Source organism: Phalaenopsis equestris, unplaced genomic scaffold (genome assembly GCF_001263595.1).
Source record: "Phalaenopsis equestris unplaced genomic scaffold, ASM126359v1 Scaffold000860, whole genome shotgun sequence".
Lineage (NCBI taxonomy): Eukaryota > Viridiplantae > Streptophyta > Magnoliopsida > Asparagales > Orchidaceae > Phalaenopsis > Phalaenopsis equestris.
In genome coordinates this window covers 62,019-85,583 of record NW_018165300.1, presented here as the reverse complement: position 1 = coordinate 85,583, position 23,565 = coordinate 62,019, and the positions used below count along the sequence as shown (strand labels likewise).

The window sequence follows — 23,565 nt, the reverse complement described above, 5'->3', positions numbered from 1 at the left end:
TCATTTTTTTGGAACTTTAGTAAGCCCCCAAAGTGCTTACAACTTTTGTTTATGAATAAGAACACATATGCAACACAATCTTATGAATTTACATATCTAACACATAAACTTTGAAGTTTTACGAATATTTGCATTTTATTTTGGATGTCTTACGAAAGACCCATCCAAGCTGGTGCATACATTCAATTAACCTGAAAGTTTTCTTAAAATTTTGGAATGGCCATCATATATTGAAAAAAAATATATAAATTGGCCTTATTTTTTGGTATGTAAGCCAGTTTTAAATCTTCTGTCAATTGTTTTATCTGCTCTACGAGTTCTCTTAGAGACAGATACTTTTCTTCTGCTACTTTAAAACAATGGACAGAGTAGTTCGTGGCCTTAATAATGGACTACTAATACCTTTGCAACTTTAGAGTCTAGCTTCATAATAGCTTGTTCATATTGCAGGTACAACGCCAAGGCCAATCTATTTACATATTTAACAACGTAAAATTCAATTTTTGCATGAAAATGGGTATTTCACTTTTCTGATGTTAAAACATTGGTATTTTTTTATTTAATATGATAGATTTGGTTGGTATAAATGTTAAAAAGCAGAGTTTAGGTGTTAGATATGTAAATACATAGGAATAAAGTAGTATTAATGTAAATGCTCCCCTTGAATTACAACAGACATCTTTTAGAAGAAATATAATGGATACCCAACTTCTGTTATTATTCAAATTTATCAGAATTTCAAGATTCACCTAAAAATCATCAACTATTTGTAAAACAAGAATCTTCTTTGCACATTGGCATATAAAACAAGAATCTTCTTTGCAATTTAGAATTCACTAATAAGCAGGATTAATCAACCTAATTACATAAGAACCCACAATAAATTGATACCTGCTAGTTTGGTTCTCCTCCGCTTCAGCTGTGGGTCCTGAGGTTCTCGCCTGGCTTTCGGCCGATGAGCGACGGAGGAATGGGCGGAGGAGCGACGGCCGGAGGAGCGACGCAAGAAGGGCAAACGAGTGAGACGGCGCGAAGAAGAAATGGCTCGAGGAAGAAGAACTCACGCAGGAAGAAGAAAGGGACGAGGGTTTTTGGCGGGGCTCGGCGGGAATAAGAACTCACACGGCAAGGAGGGCGGGGCAAAATGATCCTTTTCGCGAGTAAAAGCTCTACCGCGGGGTGAATATAGCTTCCGGCTTTTCTCCCGCTTTCACTTTGCCGTGCCGCGACGCTGTGAGCCAAACGACTCTTTTTCGCGATTCGGGGCTGCAAAGCCGCAAAAAAGCGGCCCCAAACGGACCCTTAACCACACGCTCATCTAAAGTAAACAATCTGAAAATCTTAGACATCATAGGAATTCACAAAATCCTAACTCGTTTCGTGATTTAATAAAAAACATAACTTATTCGCCCAAAATATATCTTAGAGGGGCTTCTCAGCATAAATTCACCCTTCCGATATGCCTATTTTTCACCCCAACTCTTCCTAAAACTTCAATCTTGCCTTACCCTTCATTGATTTTGTTCTAAAGCTCTTATGGAAGCTTGGAAATCACTTTCGACACCTTCGACATAAGTTCAGTGTCTCCGACCGCTACCGAAAATGAAAAAGTGCACAAAATGAAACAAATATCAAAATGGAAGTCTGAGGAAGGAAATGAAAGTCTCAAATAGCTTGAGAGAAAGTTTCGTTCCTTTTGATTGTATTCTGAAGCTCACTATCGAGAATTGAGGCTGCTAGAACCACCGCTCGCCGCCCTGTTCGCGACCTATACTACAGTAGCGCTGGTAGAAACCCTCCACCCGAGTGAATGAAGTGAGCGAGAGGCAGAAGGGTGTGTTACTTAAGGAAAATTTATAGGATCACAACCATTGGATCTCAACCAACCGCTGCATGCACGTAAAATTGTGGGAAGAGTGGCTAGAATTAGTTATGTGTAAGGAGGGATAAGAAAAAAAATTAAGGTTTAAATTAAGCTGATTAAACTATAAATTTTGAATTTTATATCTCCCAATGAGTTGATGATTTATCTTTAGTGCTTTAATTGATAATGTTTTTTTTCATGCGTAGAATTTTATAAAAATAATTCAGTTGAATTTTAGGAGATGCGAAATTTGGGATATTTTTAAATTTTATTGAACTTTATGTGGCTCTCAAATTTTTTGGGTGTTATAGATTTCTTTTATATGATAGTTGTCAACCAAGGATAAAGTTCTTCTTAGTCTATATCCATATCATAAAAAGAGTCGAAAACCATATTATGATTAAGCGGGTATTAACCATGCAACGTTTCCCAGGACTCTCTGAATCCCCCATTTTGATTGCAACCTCCTATTGATAATGTCTATTCCACTAGGTTGTCATTGTTAACCTACCCATTCCACTAGGAGATGATTATAAGTCCTATATCACAAGAATTATTAACATTAAATTGACCAGATCAGAAGTAAACTACCTGCAAAAAGTTAACAGATTAATAGGAATAAATCATCGCGCAAACGACATTTTGGGGAAAATCGCTATGAACACAATGAGAAACATCAAAACCTTACATAACACGAGTATAAAAGAGATTTAGCTACGTGCCATGGGACTGAAAAATGAAGAATCTTTTATTGCAAGCATGGAAGAAAAATAGTGCAGGAAAGGAGAAAACTTACAACCAAGCAAATATCATTTCACAATACAACGAACTCTCTCTGCACAATGACAATTGTTCCATAACTTTTCTCTCCCACAGGCTCATTCACTCTCTTACACAACTCTTCTTAAAGCTCAAAAGGAAAGACACACCTAGCAACTTCCTCCCTCAGAGAGCCGAAAGAGGAATGAAGGTGGAGACTCCTCATTTTCTGTCGGCATCCTCTTCAATTCTCTGAAAGCCCCACTTCGTGCCTTCACTTCCTCTTTTATAGCTGTGTCCAAATCCAGCATGAAAAGCTAAGTTAAGATGCACTTGCTGCGGTGTAATCATGCCGCTATCCGGCGTATCCATGCCGACACAGGTAGTCTGGTCATCTAGTGGCGACGTGACCACGCCTGCTTTTGGCATGACTATGCCGAATCCGACATGGCCACACCAAAAGCTGGCATAGCTATGCCAGCCATATAGAAAGGCCGGCATAATTATGCCGTATTTGTGCTCTATCACGCCAGCTCAGCTCTATTGACTTGGCCATTTTATCGCTTTGTGATGTGCGTTGCGAACACCATAAATAATCTTTTACAAACATAAAATAGTGATAAAAAAAGGAAGAAAATGCAGAATTTAACGCAGGAAAAATGCTTAAGAGCCCCACACTTCTCAAGGCTAATAAATGGCAGAATAATATATGAGATCAAAATGAAGCCTTGACTTAGTACTTTTGAGAGACATATTAAGCACATTTATAATGCATGTAAGTGGATCTACTATTGCTAAAAGTGCATTTGCACACACCCCAAACTGGTTGTTATCTTCCTTTAAATGTTCTAATTTTGTAAAATGACACTAGGACAGATTTTGCAACACAATCTGTTCTTGTAATGATCTCTAGGATTCTCCTCCTTAACTTATGCCCCATTTTTTTTCAGAACTTGTTATTTATCCAATAATCTATTCTAGTTATACTTCCTTAAATTATGATGTTCCAACGTCGATAATGAAACTAAAGCAACTCTACACAAAGTTGCAACTTGCAATTATAGGTTCTTCTAATTCTTCTAGCTTACATAACAACCAAATCTCCTCTACATATTTTAAAGATTTTAGCATCTTCTGAAATTTATGCTGTACTTCACTTAGGGAACTCAAAGATATTGGATTTTTATTAATATTTGGCAAATACTTGACTTTTGTTGATTTCCTTGGTTACACCATCAACCATTTTTAAGTTCACAATGTTAGAACCAACTCTTCGCTCCACATTGTTTCTTATTTAAGTATAGCCACTACTACTTGACTTACAAGTGAACCTTAACTCCTTTTGAGGAATATGATACGAACAAGTTGAGTCTAGCATGTACTCATCACTGCATCTGATTCCTATTGTCACTTAAACAACATGATCTTAATCTCTACCTATAAAGTTGTATGCATACAAGCTTACATTTCCTCCTTATGTTGTTATTAAAATGCTGCTTCTTCCTCCTCATAATGTGACAACTCTCTTAATGTGTTCTTTTTTCCAATGAAAATTACTTCCTTCTATCTAACTAGAGAGTTATTTCTATGAAAGCAATGTTCTTTATCTTTTTTACTACTTGGATTGATACTTCTTGTAGTAATTTCTCTAAATTTTATTGTACAAGCAATTGTTTCTTGCTACCGCTCCCTCATACATTATATGCATTACTTGTATGCCATTTTCATTAACCCCACCAAATTATTGTTCTTCGAATTTAGTTACCTCAGTTTAATAAATATGATTTAGAAAGGTTTCTGCGCATGTGTTTATAATATTCCTATGCTTTTATTTACTTTTTTGGAACAATTTGATTTATATTATAATTGATTATGCTGTTAATTTCTTCCTTAACATGATGTTATTTTTCCTACTTAGATTTGTGGGCCTTTTGACTGTGCAGAGTGGGGCAGGCTAGGTGGTAATGTTTACGTAATGTTTACAGCCTTCCTTGGATCAGTAATGGAATTTATGCTAGAAGTTATTTTTCCTATGAATGCTCTTTTCTGTATTCTTTGTTCGATTTGAATATTTCAATTCAATGGTGCATTTTAGAGCCTACTTTAGACTTGCAGGCTATTTCTTTCTTTTATTTTTTTATTTCTGTGCAGGGTGGGGCATGGTAGGTGGTGGTATTTGTGGCTTTGCTTCACTTTAATAATGGAATTTATTGTAGTTTTTTTTTATTATTTTTCTGACATCCTGAAGAGTTTATAAATCAGCCCAAATGGTAATTGTGTTTCCTTGGAAACCTTATTGTCCTCCCAAAAGTAGCAAGAAACCCCAGAACGTAAGTAAACATGGACTGTCTGACCCAGGACTTGACCAGTATTCACTTCTGTTTCGTTGCGTCTCCCTAAGCTAACTTAGTGCTTTGAGATTGTTGTTCGTATATCTATAAAGCAACAGTTAATATGGGGTAAGATGTCTCCATGTTTGAAATACAACAATTTCACTAATTTATCATGTTAATCTGTACACAAATCTGTCAGTATAATCCCCATAATAATTTGCATAATCTTTTTAGTTTTCACTTAAATGTGAGTTGCGTACAGATTTTTGGATGGAATAAAGTGCCAAAATATTCCACTAACTATTTATATTTAGCCTTTTTTATCCTTGAGTTTATTAAAGTGTTGAGAGTAAATGTTAAAGAGTGCCCTAACTATTTACATGGGGTCATTTTAGTCTTAGAAAATGTCAAATTAGTTTGTGGGCTTTGATTGGGACTCATGCTTCCTGAAAGAGGAAAGGAAAAGTCATAAATGATTGAACCACACCATTCCAAAGTACATAATCAATTGTAAGCTCTTATGCTCCGACTTGAAACTCAAGAGAAGTCAAACTAGCCACACATATATTTATCTTTGTAGCACTCCATAGATATGAAATCATATTACCACGTAGGAAAATGACTCACTCTATGGACTCAAAAGGCAAATATATATGTGACATGAATGAATCATAAATTTGCCCTATATAATACATTGTATCAAATATGGTTTGTTTTATTCTGAGAATCAGGTTTCTTATGGACACAAACTCCTTTGGTTAATTACATCTTGTTCATGGAGCCCAAGTGACCTCTTGATTAAGGGTGTTTGTTCATTTTTCTTTGAGGGTGGGTTTATATAAAATGAAAATTTTGGAAGTGATGGGAATCAAAGGAGGAGGAGCTCAAAGACATTGAAACAAATCAAAGGGGAGGACTAACCTATCAAGCGAGTATGATATCCTCGATCAAGATTCATGGTTCTATCATTCCAGGCCATTAGTGTTCTTAGCCTGTTTAGTCTTAGGGGTGATCAGAGGATTCTTATTAGCAACTATAGGTTGCCTCATCCAAGGGGACCTCACAGACCAAGGGTGTGGATCTAGTCCTAGGCTGACAAATGGGACATACACTTCACTCCTATATGATGGAGAAGCTTATACTGAACTTATAACACTGTATGTGATGGTGCATACCAAAGCTGATACAAGCTAATTAGGGCTCTAAGACTCATGGGAATGAAAGATATGATGTAAGAAATCATGACTTACAATTTGTTCACAAATGATCAAGATGCTTAAGGCATCTCCTCAATGCAAGATGTGAAGAGAAAAGAAGGGTGTGGACTCTCAATATCATATGAGGAGATCCAAGCGGGGATTTCCCTCAATATAATGTGAGGGAGATTGAGAGGTGACAACTCTCCTCAATAGGATGTGAGGAGAGATCAGGAGAGAATTTCCCTAAATAGAGTGACGGAAAATCCAAAAGGTGTAGATTTTTCTTGTTATGGTGTGAGGAAGAATCTGATAGGATATTCTTCTCAATATGTTGTGAGGATAAATAAGTGACATTCTTTTCACTATGGCATGAGAAGAGGTTTGAAAGGAGGTTTTCCTCAATAAAGGGTGAGGAATATTGAGATATGATTCCCCTCAATATAGGGTGAAAAAAATAGAGAGATTGTTCGCCTCAATATGGTGTGAGGAGAGAGTAAAAGATGGTTTCGCTCAATATGGTATGAGGAGAGACTAAAAGATGATTCCTCTCAATATGGTGTGAGGAGAGTTGAAGAGAGAAAGTCCCCCTCCACAAATCAGGAGAACCCAGGGGTAGTGAAAGAATCATGAAGTCTTATTAATATTGGTGAGGAGAAGGGCAAGAGATGAAGGAATGGGGCTTATGGTTTGAGTTCACAAACTCAAGCAAAACCGTACATCTTCACTATACGGTAGAAATGATGTCAAAATTGAGTCTCACAACTTGATTGCATGTGACCAAAAAGACACAATCTATGTTCTCAATATGTCAGAGAAGATAAAAGCCTATATTTACATTCTGTATGTGTCAGGAAAACCAGATAATCACCTAGTTGCAAGTGCAAGTGGGATGGATCGACAATATTAGAGGAGGGCCCAAAGGAAGACACTAAAATGACTAGATGGCGCTGATTGAGTGTAAAGTGAGTGCATCTAAGTTGTCTATTCTAGTGGGGAATCCTAGATTACATGCAGACTCACAAAGGCCATTTTCCTAACATGCTTAGCCTATGAATGTGTGATGTGTGAGACTAATTGCTGATCCTGGATAGTATCAATCTCAATGAAGTTGTGATCGTGATCGACACAAAACAATGATTGACCTTAATATTTTGAGTTTCTACATTTTGCTACCCTGGGGTTCAGAAATGTTGACATGAAGTATGTGTGAAATTCTATTGTTTTGTTTCTATGTCAGCTATTCGAGAGTTTCCTGCAAGAAAAATTAATTTATTAGTGATGTGCAGAATAGTAGTAATGATCATAATGTCATTATGGGTAAAATGTGTGGGTGGACCCCAAAAGATTACACTTAATAAAGCAAAATTTTGATTTATTTTATTATTATATTAATTTTTATGTATCATTGGAATCAAATAAATGCAAAGTTATGACATGAATGTAAGATAAATACAAGATTATGATATGAGTGAGATAAATGCAAAAGGCAGCTTTAAATTTTGTAAATTTCTACATGCATGAGAATTAATGATCACAATGTACATTACTCTTATATTTCATTTAATATCAAAATCAGATTTTGATATTAAACAAAAATGTAAAAAATGTTAATTTAGTTTTAAATTAAGCATTCTTGTGACATTAAATTAAAATTTTTATGCTAGATATGAATATTTAATTGAAATATAAATTTATGCATGCATGAATTACCTAAATGCATATGATTTTTATATCCAATTTAATATTATGTATGTTAATTAAATATTAAAATGAAAGAGTTTTTGATAGAATGATATTCATGTATGAATGCACATGAAAACAATAACTATGATTTAATACATTTAACTATTTGTTGAAAGATCTCATAAATAATGATGATTATATTCCATATTTATTATAACTCTATATTTAGAGCGTGATAAATTGTATAAGGGATCTTAGGAATCTCTATTATTTCTTCTCCTTATTTAGAGAGATTGGCCTCTTATATTTGATATTATTTCTTTTCTTGTCTAGTGTATTATGTTTTTATTGTTTTCTTTACATGTAAGTCCTGTAATGGGTATTTATACCCCCATTTGCATCAATAAGAATTAAGTCCTCTTATACTTTTCCACTGTTTTCATGGTATCAGAGCCAATATTGAGGATCTGAATCTTTCGAGTCGTCTGCTTCGCCTGGAGAGCTTGATTTTTGAGCCGTTGGCCTGATCTGTGCCGCTCGATCTTGGAGCTATTCGATCTCGTCGTGGAGTTGTTCGACGCCTAACTGTTTGTCGCTCGATCTCGAGCTGTTCGAACCACTTGCTCGCTGCTCGACTACTGCTTCGCCGCTCGCCGCTCGCCGCTCGACGACTTCGTCCGCCTGGAGAGCTCGAACCGTTCGCTTGCAGCTGCTTTGCCGCTCGATTGGTTCGACGACTGCTTCGCCTGGTCCACCTCTGTTCGCTCCGATAGCAAGCGTACCATCCTCTGTGGCGTCTTCCGCTTTACCTTTTCTTCCTGTCTTGCGGTAATTCTCTGAATGTGGTAATCTTTTGCTTCAGCGGGGAATCTTGGGCTTGACCAAATTCACCGTCTTCATCTCTAAAATGTGTGAAGTCACACCTAGGACAAGTCAGCCTCTTCAGCCATCTCAGCCCGAACCTCAGAGAAATACATCAGAAAATCATCCCATTCAAATCACTACAATCCGACTAAATGGTGATAATTTTCTTCAATGGTCACAATCTGTTCGCATGTATCTCCGAGGAAGAGGAAAGATTGACTATATCACAGGTGATACTAAACAACCTGACGTGAATGACATAACTTATGCCATTTGGAATGCATAAAACTCAATCGTAATGACATGGTTGGTCAATTCCATGACTGAAGAGATAAGTAAGTGCAAATTAAGATAAGTGCAAATTATCTGTGTTATTCCACCGTCAAGGAATTTTGGTACTGTTTCAAAAATGTACTATGATCTTGGAAATCAATCCCAAGTTTATGAGTTGACTCTGCAACTTGGGGAAATTTGCCAAGGTGAGGATTCTGTGACAAATTATTTCAATTCTCTTAAGAGGATTTGGCAGGGCTTGGACTTATTCAACGATCGTGAGTAGAAATCAAACGATGATGACAACCAATACAAAAAGATAGTGGATACTGACCGAATCTTCAAATTTCTTGCAGCTCTAAACATTGAATATGATGAGGTCCGTGATCGAATAATTGGAAGAAATCCCCTGCCTCCAATTGATGGAGTTTTTGTAGATGTAAGAAGAGAAGAGAGTTGGAGACATGTGATGTTGGGAAATAAGACTGCAGGTTCAACTGAGTCCATGGAAGGATCAGCGCTGACTATTCTTGAAGCTCAAGCAAGTAGGAAAACTTCTCACAACCAGCGTGTAGAAGACAAAAACAACCAGCACTGTGACTACTGTGGAAAGCCACGCCATACTCGCGAAAAATGCTGGAAATTGCATGAAAAATGCTGGAAATTGCATGGAAATTGCATGGTTAACTACCTAATGGTAAACCAACTAATGGTAAGGGAAAAAATATGGTGAACATAACACACCTACCACAAATGAGGCTGAGTCATCTCCATTTAGTAAAAGAAATTAAATCATCTTCTTAAACTGCTGAAATTTTGCTCACCATCTAATGCGCCCATCGGTTCTATAGCACAAGTAGGTAGTAATCCTTTGGCTTTTCTAGGAAGTACCACTCATTGGATCATTGATTTAGGAGTCTCTGATCATATGACATGCTGTTCTCAATTATTTTATTCATATTATCCATGTTTCGGTTCTGAAAAAATCAGAATTGCTGATGACAGTTTTTCACATATTGCAGGAAAAAGGAAATATTAAAATTTCAGAAAAAATATCTCTGAAATCTGTCTTACATGTTTCAAAACTTACATGTAATCTTCTTTCTGTTATCATAATGTCTAAAGATTTTGATTATTCAATTTTTTTCTCTCATTCCAATTGTGTGTTTCAGGACCGGAATTCGGGGAAGATTATTGGAACTGCTAGATAAATAAATGGGATTTACTAATATGATGGAACTAATTCTGTGAATAAAACAGCTCAGGATTAGTTAGTATGAGTTCAAGCTTTGACTATGATCAAGTTATGTTATGACATAAAAGATTAGGGTATTCTAGCTTTCCATATCTCATTTTTATTTCCTAAACTATTTAAAAGTATTGATTATTCAAAATTTCATTGTGAAACCTGTAATTTATCTAAAAGTCATCGCGTTTTGTTTCTAATAAAACCATATTCTGTTTCAAAACCATTTTATTTGGTGCATAGTGATGTTCGGGGCCCATCCAAAGTTAACACATTTTCTGAAAAAAAAATGGTTTGCAACATTTATTGATGATCACACACGAATTTGTTCGGTGTATTTATTGAAAAAGAAATTTAAAGTTGAACAACAATTTAAAGACTTTTTCCGCATGATTGAAAATCATTTTCAAACAAAAATTGACATTCTAAGAACGGATAATGAGACTGAATATTTTAACAAATATTTGAGAACATTTATTTTAGAAAAATGTATTCTACATCAATCCACTTGTCGTGACACACCACAACAAAATGATATTGCTGAAAGAAAAAAAAAAACATTTACTCGAAGTTACCAGGGTACTTATGTTTTCCATGAATGTTCCTTAATATCTTTGGGGTAATGTACTTCTTACCTCCTGTTATTTAATAAACAAAATGCCATCTCGAGTTCTGAAATTTAAAACACTTTTACAAGTCTTAAAAAATTATTTTTCCACATCTAAGATAACAACTGATTTCCCTTTAAAAGTTTTTGGATGTGTTTGCTATGTGCATATCCCAAATGTGTTTTGCTCAAAACTTGATCCCAAAGCTGAAAAATGTGTTTTTATTGGGTATGCTTCCAATAAACGTGGGTACAAATGCTTTAATCCTGAAAAAAAGAAATTTTTTGAGAGCATGAATGTCAAGTTTGTCGAGGATCATCCGTTTTCCGTTTTTTCAAAATAATTTTCTTCAGGGGAGAATTTAATTGAAGAAAATAATTTTTGGGAAACTTTACCCATTTATTTAACTAATTATGATATGGAAGCTAGGGTCAATAGTACTAATCTTATTTTGCCAAATGTTACTTTATCAGAGACAGGGGGAGAAGTACTTCCAACGGATCATAATCCTCAACATGAGCTGCAGATTTATACTAGGAAGAAATTTCATAAAGTTACTACAACCCCAGTTATTCCCTCAGCAGATGTTCAATCAGTTTTGCCGAATAATGACCCTACAACTCAGAGTAACCTTCCCTCCTCTACTTCCACTCCTTCTGATCTTGATCTTCCAATTGCTTTCAGAAAAAGAATCCAAACAAGCACAAACCATCCTATCACACAATACTTGTCATATAAAAAACTATCAAAAAATTATAGTACATTTGTGTCTAGGATTTCTAATATGCTTGTTCCAAGAACTGTTTAGGAAGCATTAAGTGAACCGAGTTGGAAATTAGCTGTGATGGAATAAATAAATGCTCTTAAAAGAAATGACACTTGGATAGTCATTGATCTACCTAAAGACAAAAGAACGGTTGGGTACAAATGGGTGTTCATGGTGAAGTTTAAAGCTGATGGAAGTGTGGAGAGATACAAAACGAGACTAGTAGCAAAAAGATTTACTCAAACTCATGGTATTGATTACCAAGAGACTTTTGCTCCTGTTGCTAAAATTAACTCTATTAGAGTACTTCTTTCTCTTGCAGTTAACTCCGACTGACCACTTCATTAATTTGATGTAAAAAATGCATTTTTAAATGGAGAATTGCGGGAAGAAGTATATATGGACCTACCACTCGGATTTGAAGAAAAATTTGGAAAAGGTAAAGTATGTAAATTAAAAAAGTCCCTGCACTGGTTAAAGTAGTCTTCTAGAGCTTGGTTTGAGCGTTTTGGTGCTGTTATCAAGAGACATGGATTCTCTCAAAGCTATCACACTCTTTTTTTCAAACATTTCATTAAAGGTAAAATAACCATTGTGATTGTGTATGTAGATGACATCAACCATGATACTCTGGAGATTAGCAACCTGAAGAGGAAACTTGAAGCCAAATTTGATATGAAGGACTTGGGAAAGCTGAAATATTTCCTCGGAATGGAGTTTGCAAGATCCAAGGAGGGAATTTTTGTCAATCAACGCAAGTATGTACTTGATTTACTCAAAGAAACAGGAATGACAGGTTGCAAGGCAACATATATGCCAATTGAACGTAATATAAAGTTGAAAACAACAACAATGAATGAGGTAATGGACAAAACACGCTATCAAAGATTGGTAGGGCGACTAATCTATTTGGCTCACACTCAACCTGACATAGCCTTTGCAGTGAGTTTTGTGAGTCAATTCATGCATTCACTTGGACCAACTCACTTCGAAGCTGTATTCCGAATTTTGAGATATCTCAAAAGAACTCCTGGAAAGGGACTTTTGTTCAAAAATGGAGAACATCTTCTAATAGAGGCCTACACAGATGCATATTGGGCTGTAGATGTAAATGATAGAAGATCCACATCAGGTTATTATACCTTTGTAGGTGGAAATCTGGTTACTTGGAAAAGTAAAAAACAAAGTGTGATAGCAAAGCAGTGCTGAAGTAGAATTCCGCTCGGTGACACATGGACTCTGTGAAGTATTATAGATACAAAGACTCCTGGAAGATTTGAAGGTTCCTATACCAGCACCTATTAAAGTTTACTGCGACAACAAGACTGCAATCTCTATAGCTCATAATCCTGTTCTACATGACAAAACAAAACATGTAGAAGTTGACAAACATTTTATCAAGGAGAAGATAGATAGTCCTACATACCCACTGCTAGCCAAATAACAAATATTCTAACAAAAGGCCTTTCCAAAATGCAACACGAGAATCTAGCTAGCAAGCTTGCCATGAGTGACATCTTCATGCCAGAGTGACATCTTCATGCCAGCTTCATGCCAGTTTGAGGGGAAGTGTTGAAAGTTCTCATAAATAATGATGATTATATTCCATATTTGTTATAACTTTATATTTAGAGGGTGATAAATTGTATAAGGGATCTTAGGAATCTCTATGTATTTTTTCTCCTTATTTAGAGAGATTAGCTGCCTCTTATATTTGATATTATTTCTTTCCTTATCTACTGTATTATGTTTTTATTGTTTTCCTTATCTGTAAGTCATGTAATGGGTATTTATACCCCCCTTGCATCAATAAGAATTAAGTCCTCGCATCAATAAGAATTAAGTCCTCTTATACTTTTCCACTCTTTTCACTATTAAAATTATATCAATTTAAGCTTTTAATCTTAAAGCATGCCTAAAATTAAATACTTAGCAATGATAATTTTTATTATCAAAATATCATGATATGATTTTTTTATTTGATACTTCTTTATTAATTTAATTTATCCTTTGCCAAAATAATTGCAATATTCTTGATAAAAATTGACATCGAATGATACATATATATAATTGCTCACGTCACTGTCTTCAAATGATTCAAATCATGAAACTGCAATGCAAATTTTCGTCATGTAAGTACTAGGAAGTACAACTTCTTGGTTAGATAAATTTATAATTGTGAAGTAGCCAAATTACATCATGTAATCGTTGTATAATCTTGCTTTGTATTTGAAGAATAAAGTTTCTGAGAAAGCTAGATTGATAAGGACAATGGTAACATACAAATTCAGATTGATAAGGACAATGGTAACATACAAATTCAGATTGATAAGGACAATGGTAACATACAAATTCATGGCAAGCGATCATTAATACTGTAGTTTTCTTATATATATATATAAAAAATTGAAACACTGCAGACTTTAAAATATTGCTCAACAAATCGTTTGTGTTAGGGACATCATTAGCTTCACAAATAAAAGACTACAAGCATGTATGCATTAAAGGTTAGAAATATCATCAATAAGCCCAAAGTTTTGAAACATATAAAATTGCCGTGAATAAAAGAGAATTCGGTAACGGTACCTGTAGACAAGAAAGATTTTCGGCGGATACCTGTACTGGACAATTTAAAGGCAGATTTGAGAGGTAGTTGGCTGAAGATGGCGACTCTATTAATGATGCTGGTTGGTGGTGGCAGAACCAACTATGGTTTGCTACAACCGTTTCAGGCATCGTCGAAAGAAGACACTTCGTTGGGTTAGCTGTTGAGGTTGATTTGGTTGCTGGAGGAGGAAGACAGAGAGTAGTAATAGGTGTGAATCTGTGGATACAGTGCCGGGAGGTGTTCGACTAGTGGGACTGAACTTTTGGGATCCCGAGAGGGAGCTGGGTTGGCGGTGGCAGCTTTTGGCACATGGAAGATCAACTCAGAGTTTAAGGTGGCTGGGCAGTTGGGACCGAAAACCTCAAAGAAAGGGGAGTGTTTGGCTGTTATGCTCGCTTAGGAGCAGCTAGGAACGAGAGGAGAATGAGAGAAAGATGAGAGATGGGATGTGCGGAGGTAGCTTTTCTAGTTTTTATTTTCTTCCCTTTCCTTCCAAACGAGATGGAGAAAGAGAGAGAAAGAGAGAGAAAGAGTGAGAGAGAGGGAGAGAGAGAACTTATGAAGAAGAATTTTTTTTAAAAAAGGAAAGAAGCTACGGGTGAGAGATTGTGGGGTTAATTGCAAACAGTTATGTTTGTTTTGTGCGTTCATATTTATTTGCTTCCAAATTTATTCTGTCATGGGAGGGAAAATAAATTTCCAATTTTGCCGTCAACCTCATAATCAAAATAAAATTTTGAATTTGAAAAATATTTTTCACTGGCTCATTTATCATTGCATTAAATTTCAATTAACATGAAACTTAATGAGGAAGAAATTACATTTAAATTTGAAAACTATATATATTTTTAACACACACACACACTCTAACTAATATATATTTATATAAATAAAACTATATATTAATGTTAGTATATAAATTTATATTAAATATATATAATATTCAAAAAATGATTATTTGATCCCTTGACACACACCAAACGAAGTTCGATTAGAATGCAAATATGCTCGTTGTAATTATCTCAATGAATCAGATGTGTTGACATAATATGAATCATACTCCATAAAAAACTATCATTGGCGATGATGCTCATGATCAATTTGACACTTTTGTAAGACCCATGAGTGAACCTAATGATGATCTATCACAACAATGATGTCAACATACTTCACATAAATTTTATAAATTGAGGATGAATTAGTTCTTCATAGTGACTATTTTAGTGCATGTTGAAAGAATGAAGGGACTAAATTGACTTGTTCTTAGGCGCTGGGACTAAATTGGCCTTTTGCAAAGGGTTAGAGGGTTATTTAACATATATTTCAAACTGTTAAATTAGTATCTAGTTTTTTTTTAATGGGGGCTAAAATAGACCTCATTGGAGACTATTTCAACCCATATTAAAAAGAGTTTGGGGAATAAATTGACACTTTTATAAATTTTAAGACTAAAATTACTCATGGCACAGGGATAGAGGACCATTTTTGACACCTTTTTTTAGATGAAATGAGTATACTTTATGTGCGTGAATGTTGGTATGCAGCAGACAGTGCACTTCTCTATTCATGTTTGTTTGATACCTATTACAAGTTTATGATTTTTCTCTTATTAAGCATTCTCTATCGTCAGTTATTTGACTAAAATTTTACTTTTCATTTGTTTAATTGGATATATCTCATACTAGATTTTGTAGTCATAAACCCTTACAGAAGTTAGCAGTAAGCCATGTGCACTATTATAGGAGGTGCATTCTAGAGAGGAAATGCTAAAAATTGTTGTGTAATTGCTTTGAAGGTTTTAGTGGATACTAGAATTGACATCATATGCAGCTTTAGACCTAAATGAATGCCTAATTTGGATTCATAGCCTTGCTAATAGGTTCCTTCTCTCAGTTTTTTTTTAATCTTTAGCATATCATATAACCCTTTCATGTTTGGCTGAACCTCATCTCTTTATCAATTTATAGTTATAAAAGGAAATATGTGGTAAAACTAGCATAGGATGTTTAAGCACATGAACGAGTCTAGTAAAATTCAGTGGTTAATAACATCATTTAAAAGAGTTGCATTATGTGTTTATAAATTACTCTCTAATCATCCTTGCACATCCAAAATGTAATAAGAGGATAATATTTGTCTATATTATAATAAATAGCAAGTATGCATATTTATTGAATCTACTTGCTAATATGATGCAGATTATTTATAAGATATTCAATATTTATCTTTTTATTGTTATTACATATATGCTTACATACATATATATTGTTTATTATAGATTTTGCAGTTATAGATATTTGGGTAGTCAATGACCTAGTATTATTCAACATTATTGTTATCCTAATTTGTCTGTGGATTCACACCATAAAGGGAAGAGCTGAGACGGGAACTAGTAAGATAAACAGTAGAAACATAAAAGCGAACTTTTATTAATAAGAAAATAGGAGTTACAACATCATACAACAATACTGAACCTAGACGACACAAGCAAACACTCAGTATCCCAATGGGTGGTGGTGGTCGGCTAGAGGGATAAGGATAATTGGAAGGGATGATGGCAACCACGGGCGGCGGGTGGCAGCGAAGGGAAGGTGTGGAATTATAGAGAAAACAAGTAAGGAGGGTTGTAGGGGGTCGACAATAGGCAATGAGGTGGCTGAGAGGTGTTCAGAAGGAGGTCAGAAGGCTGGACAACAGTAATAACCTGCAGGAAAGGGGATGCCAGGGTGTTAGTGACGTATGGAGAGTTCAACGGATGAGAAGTGTGGAGAAGAAGGTTTGGGGAAGGTAAAAGAGAAGGATACAATTATCATCTCGGAGAGGATACAGTTGGAGCACCACGACCTCCACAGATACAACCCATAAGGGGAAAATAATTCCACACAGAAATCTAAGAACAAACACAAATAAAACTGACTCCCCACACACAGAAGACAACAATTTATAGGTTCTAGGATGAAACGTCTATACAAAGAAAGAGAGTGAAATGATACCAAAAAACCCTTCCCGAAATTCCCATGGGTGGTGCCCCCTATGATTGCGAAAGTTCGCTATCTCCCCAGCCTTCGCCCGGGTTTCTTCTGCTGTCGTGGTCCTTCACGAGGGTTCCCTCATCCATGAAGTTTTGTGGGGCTTCTGGCCATGCGGGTTCGAAGCACCCCACATTGGGGCGCCTTCAGCGCCCGCACTTGGGCGCTGCTTCTAGCACCCGCGTCAGTCTGGGGTTGGGAAAGCTTCGACTTTATAGGTCGAAGCTTGTCTTTCATTGTCAGCCACACCTGATCCCATTGGCCATTGCACCGTATCCCGAGATATCTGATGGTCTTCCTAACTCGCGAGTAAATGTCCATATCGATCTGTCCTGAGGTTGTGCACCCCACCTATACTGGTGCGCTTCCCAAAGTAACCTACAATCAGTTCAATCGAGCGTGTAGTGAGAGTAATCGAACCCTTCCCACACAATGGTGGTGCTGATGGTTTGATGTCGACCTGAATAGTGAGTTAGTGAAATCAGAAGAGCACACAGTGGCGAGATATCTTGGAGAAGTGTTGTCATCTATCAACATTATGGTGTAGTTGCAGTCTTATTGGTTCATGCTCAATATGCTGATCTTATCTTTGAAGGTGGAGAAATAGTATCGTCACCAGGGGACCACCATACCTTATAGATAGAGCTCAATTTCATGATCATAAGACAAGATAACACCGATTAGAACACACAAATGTCCCTTCTTGAGGATAAATTAGTCCAAAGTAGAGAAAAGTGGAGGCCAGCAACACTTCCAAATCATTCTCAACCAGTAAGAGTTTCAAATGCCATGTTTTTGGACACATTGCATTCTATGGTCTAATATGAGGGGCAATCTCTTTCACTGAGCATGGAGCAGTGGAAGAATTTGACAGTAACAAAGAAAGCTGAGGATGTCATAGAGGAGTATCAACCTTTAGATTGAACTCACGCGAGAGCAAAAGTGGCTCTTTCACAACATTTTTAATATCTGTTACATCATGAAGAAAAATGTGTGCAATCTTGACATAAACTGCCCAAATAGTATACAGGTTGAATTTGGCTGCACAGAAGCACACCTAACCTTATTCCATATGTTGATTGAAGATCACAATTGATAGAAGATGTCACAACCCAGCCTGATAGTTTAGAATTAGCAAAGTCAAGAACTACGGTTGGACGATATTAACATTTTATTTACTTTCTATAGATTTTTCAGACTTTTAATATATATATGTATGTATGTATGTATGTATGGTGCCACAAGCTATATCTTTTGTAGGCCTTAAGGGAAACACCAATAGGACTAATTTTGGTGGTCCTAAAAAACAGCGAGTCCGAGGAGCTGATACAAGACATCGCAACCCCTTCTAAGAGAATTGAAGGATGTCCTAGTCGATGGCCTACCTTCTTGGTTGCCACCACTAAGGGAGATCCAACCTGCCATAAACTTTGTTTCGAGATATGTTCATCCAAACTGACCCATCTACTGGATGTGGCTAGTCGAGTACGAGAAGTTGTGGAAGAAGATTACTGACTTAATAGCTAGAAACTTGGTTCGTGAGATTTTTAGCCCATCGGTAGTTTCAGTTCTTGTTGTGCCAAAGAAAGATGGCTATTTATTGTACTAGAATAAATTTTGGAACAACGTACATGTTTCAGAGTTGCGTTAGGTGAACGTGAGCGAAGACTTTGTAATGGGGTTGCCCCTAATACGGTAGGGCAATAATTTTGTTATGATGATGCTGCATCGATTCCTGAATTTTTTTTAAAAGGTGAAGCCTCTCTTTTGCGTTGAGAGTGACGCGGGAGGCGAATTGCGAAAATCATGTCTGTGTACAGTAACGCGGGAGTAAAAAATTCATGATCCCGTATATACTGGATTTCCGTCCCGTGACCTCGAGCAAGAGATTTCCGCTTGTTGCTGGACCCCCATCCTGTTGGACCTTTTTTTATGTTTTGAAATAGCATTAGGGTTTTTTTGTTTGGGAGAACTATTTATATGCTGTTATTTCTTTAGCTTGGAGACCTTTTGTTTTGTCTTATGTATTAAAGAATATTTTTCTCCAGTTTTCTGTATTAGAGTATTTTATTTTTTTATTTCTCTCAAAGTCGTGCATCTCTAATCTGATTGAATCGAGGTGATGATCCCTCCTAGACGTCGAAGGCCTTTCTCCCTCCGAATCTGCTGCCAAGTGTTGTTTGACAGCAGAATCCCACTATTTTCCTGCAACCGGACCGCCGTTTAGTTGCGGGTTGCGCCTCATTTCAACCGTCATCACACCTTCCTCCTTTACCTATCTTACTACCACACCAACCCATCCCTTGATCTTTACATACCATTCAGGAACCTTGGGTAGGTGTCAAGATTTGTTATGGAGACTCTAGTAAATATTATAAAATTATATTTAATCTGATTCTGACATTCGAGAGTATTGGGCAATAAATATGTCATTTACGACCAAATTGATTGCCGTCAATGAGAATACAAAAATGTTTGTAAAAACTTGGAATATGCTAGAGAAATGTTTGGTTATCATTTGAAAATAATGAAAAATGGATTTTGATTATTTTGGTGTTCACTAGCTGATGGCATGAATTGTATGATCGATGAATGTTTATAAGTTTAATTTGAAACAATTAATAGGGTGGACCAAGGGTAATATTGTTGATAGTTATTAAAGAAAATTTATTTAAAATAGAACTAACATCTCATGTAAACTTAATATAAATGAATAGAGTAGGAAGATTATGATGATTTTCTTACATGTATTCAAACACGATATCAACTTGAAACGAGTTATTTGCCATTCTTTCCTCTTTTTCAACCACAAAAGAATGTGTTGATTCACAATTTCAAAAGTAAATGATATGGACTAAAGTCAAACTAGCATAAAAAGTCATCGATGAATTACATCCCCACTCCCTTCACTATTGCGCCGAGGAAAAAAAGGAAGATTTACATGAATATCACTTAAGTCCTACATATTTACAGGCCACCTAACACCTAAACTTCAATTTTACATGCATGCCATCTTATCTATGAATGAAAAAAGTGTATTTGACTTTTTAAAAGTTAAAATAGTGATATTTTTGATATGATATTGAAAATTTGGGGGATATAAATGTAGAACATAAAGTTTACGTGTTGGATATGTAAATATATAGGATTTAGGTGGTGTGTATGTAAATGCCCCCCAAGAAAAAGTTTGTTTCGATTTCAATCACATTGCCTTTTTCTTCTGGTTGACAATTTCTCTAGTAATGCTTAGCTATCTGATTATACAAACCCCATTCCTTATGTTATCTTCCAGTAAACGGTTTACCTATGGATTGCATAACTAATATTCATGATAACTTTATGTCAAACCAATGGGAGGGAATGGTGAGATAAGGTAAGGCTTTTGAACTATCAATTCTTGGTATCCAATGAATACCTTAATTAGATAGTACCACAAAAAACACAGCATAAAAACATATTACTCAAAAATAAAAACTAAGAAGGCATTTACTTACATGCCAACTTTAATTTTTACATGCACTACACAAATCTTTAATATCACATTAAAGACGCCACTATCACCTACTTTTTATAGGCGGAATACACTTTTTCATTCATGGGATTATCACAATAAAGTATCATAATCTAAATATGAAAGTTTAGATGTTAGATATGTAAATATGCAAGAAATGTGTGGTATGCATGCTAAATTCCAAAAAATATCTTAACAACAATAACAAGCCTTAATTCCACTAAGTGGGGTCGGCTACATGAGCCCTTTTTCTCCATTATGTTCTCTTGAGTGTCATATTTTCATTTAATTCTAATAAACTAAGATCATTTTTTATACAACATGCTCTGGTCCTTTTATGTCTATTCACCTTTAATATAAATCTAAAACATCTACTCTTCTAACCTGATCATCAAATGGTTGGCATTTAATGTAACCAAATCATCCAAGACAACTCTTTCTAATCTTATCTACCACTGGAGTTACACCAACCCTTTCACGATTATATTCGTTTCAAATTTTATCTCCAAGTGCAAAGCCACTCATCCCAAAAATAAAATTGAAAAAAAAATCAAATCTAATCAGTTTTTGAGCAAGGCATCTGAGATCTGACTGAACTTAAAATTTTGCTCTGGGTCGAAGTCTCTGATTTCTGGCTCAACTCAGGTGAGCTCGATATGATTTCAGCTAGGCATTGAATTTTAGTTTTGAAAGAATTCAAAGCTTTGTGTTTTTCTATCAGCTCTTCTTTAGCTTTTCCAGAATGTAATAATACAGTGTTCTCTGTTATTATTCTTTTCAGATGGAGAGATTTTTTATAGTTTGGAGTGTTTTCTGCTAATATGAGCAGCTATGTTCTCTCAATTTGATTGGTTATCTACTTCTTCCTCAACCACTGCCTTAAATATAGCAATTTGGTATTCTCTACTGATGATTTTTTGATGTAAACAATTCTCTCTTTTTTTTTCTTTGTACGTTGTTCTCTCTCTCTCTCTCTCTCTCTCTCTTTCTGTCTCTGTCTCTGTATATATATATAGTTTGTTGAAAGGTCGTTGGATCAATAAGTCTAAATCAGGAAAATTAGATGCCACGGATTGCTTATAAGCAAATACCACTCTCATAGATTCATAGACGAAAAATAGAAATAACAAGCTTATGGATTGCACCCTTAGCATCAATAAGAGATCTCTAAATAAACAAATGTTGGGTAGCTGAAGGCTAAATTCTGTTTCATTATTTATTTTATTTTTATTTGTAGTTTTCTATATGCATACCCAGTGAAACAATGATCAAGCGAAGCTTTTCTAGCCACCTGTATCATGACAACTTCAAGTGAACATGTCAAAAAAATCTCAAAATTCTGATTTAATTTATTCGTCATAAACTACTCTCTCTCTCTCTCTCTCTCACATATATATTGTTGAAGAGAACAATAAAGTCTTAATAAATAAAATTAGATGCTACCGATTCATTTGCTTATAAGAAAATATTTCTCTCACGGATTCATATGCGAAAAAAAGGAAAGACCGAGCGCACAGATGGTTTCTTGGCATCAATAAGAGATCTTTAAATAATCATATGGTCGATGTCTAAAGATTATTTTTGTGCAATTATTTATTTCCTTTTTTTTGTAGTTTTTAATATAAATACCCCTTGAATGAATGAATAAGTAAAACTTTTCTAACCACTTAACATGCTGCAACACTACGACTCTGATTGTCATGCCCAAAATTCTCAAAGTTCTGCTTTGAGTTTTTCTTCGCAAAATATTCCCCTCCCAATATATATATATATATAATATCTTATGAAAGAATCACCCACTAAGCTAAGCTAATCTACAATATCTTATGAAAGAATCACCCAATAAGCTAATCTACATGGCGTATGGTTATTCTAAACTGAGTGAATGCATGAGTATCAACTTATTCATGATGCTTTGTCATCTGCAAATTTATTCAGGGCACAAAAGGAGGAGAAATATGCAGCTCGCAGAGCCATTATCCCGATACTTCAAGCTGAAGAAGATGAAAGGCAAGCTCCCATCTCTTCTCTAGCTGAACTTTTTGTTTATTTTTTTTTTCTGAAGATTTACATACATACCACTTAATTCCTTTGTATTTACTTATCCAACACTTCAATTTTAATTTTTAAACATATGTCGCCTACCTATGCATAAAAAGATGTATCTCAATTTTAAAAAGTTAAAACAGTGGTATTTTTTGTGATATGAAAGATTTGGATTGTATAGTTGTAAACAACGAAGTTAGATGTTAGATATATAAAATTTTTAAAAGCCCCTTATTATTTTTTGCAGTACTTGCATACATACCGCTAAATTCCTCTTTACATACTGGTCCAATTTTCACACACACACACACACACACACACACACACACACACACACACACACCCACACACACACACCCTCAACTTGGGCTGATGATGCACTGGAAACTGAGATGATAACCATTTATTGGGCCATAAAACTTTCTCATCACTATAACATCAAAAATCTAATTGTGGAATCTGACTTCAACACTTGTATCAGGATAATTCATAAAGAAGAAGCTCCCCCTTGACATATTCTCAAGTGGCTAAATAAGATTAAGGTTTTCATGAACAATGGTAGAGTAAAATTTCAACTCATTTTTAGAGAAGGAAATAGTTCAGCCATTGTTTGGCTTTCATGGGGAGAAATACTGAACTGATCTCTATAGGAAGGATTCCTCCAGCACAACTAGTTTTTCTTTTACATGGGGATAGTCTGCCCATTCCTTACCTTCATTCTATCTAATGGCTTTATATATATACTTAAGAATCTACAGAAATATATATATACATCC

General features: G+C 35.5%; 1 protein-coding gene across 1 annotated transcript in view; it reads left to right on the top strand.

Moving 5' to 3' along the window:
* The window catches only part of LOC110031892 (NADH dehydrogenase [ubiquinone] 1 alpha subcomplex subunit 13-B-like), a 41,854-nt gene that overhangs the window by 11,895 nt on the left and 6,394 nt on the right, over positions 1-23,565 (top strand). Inside the window, 1 exon segment of the mRNA XM_020735316.1 lies at positions 22,682-22,753. Coding sequence (XP_020590975.1) covers positions 22,682-22,753 — 72 coding nt within the window.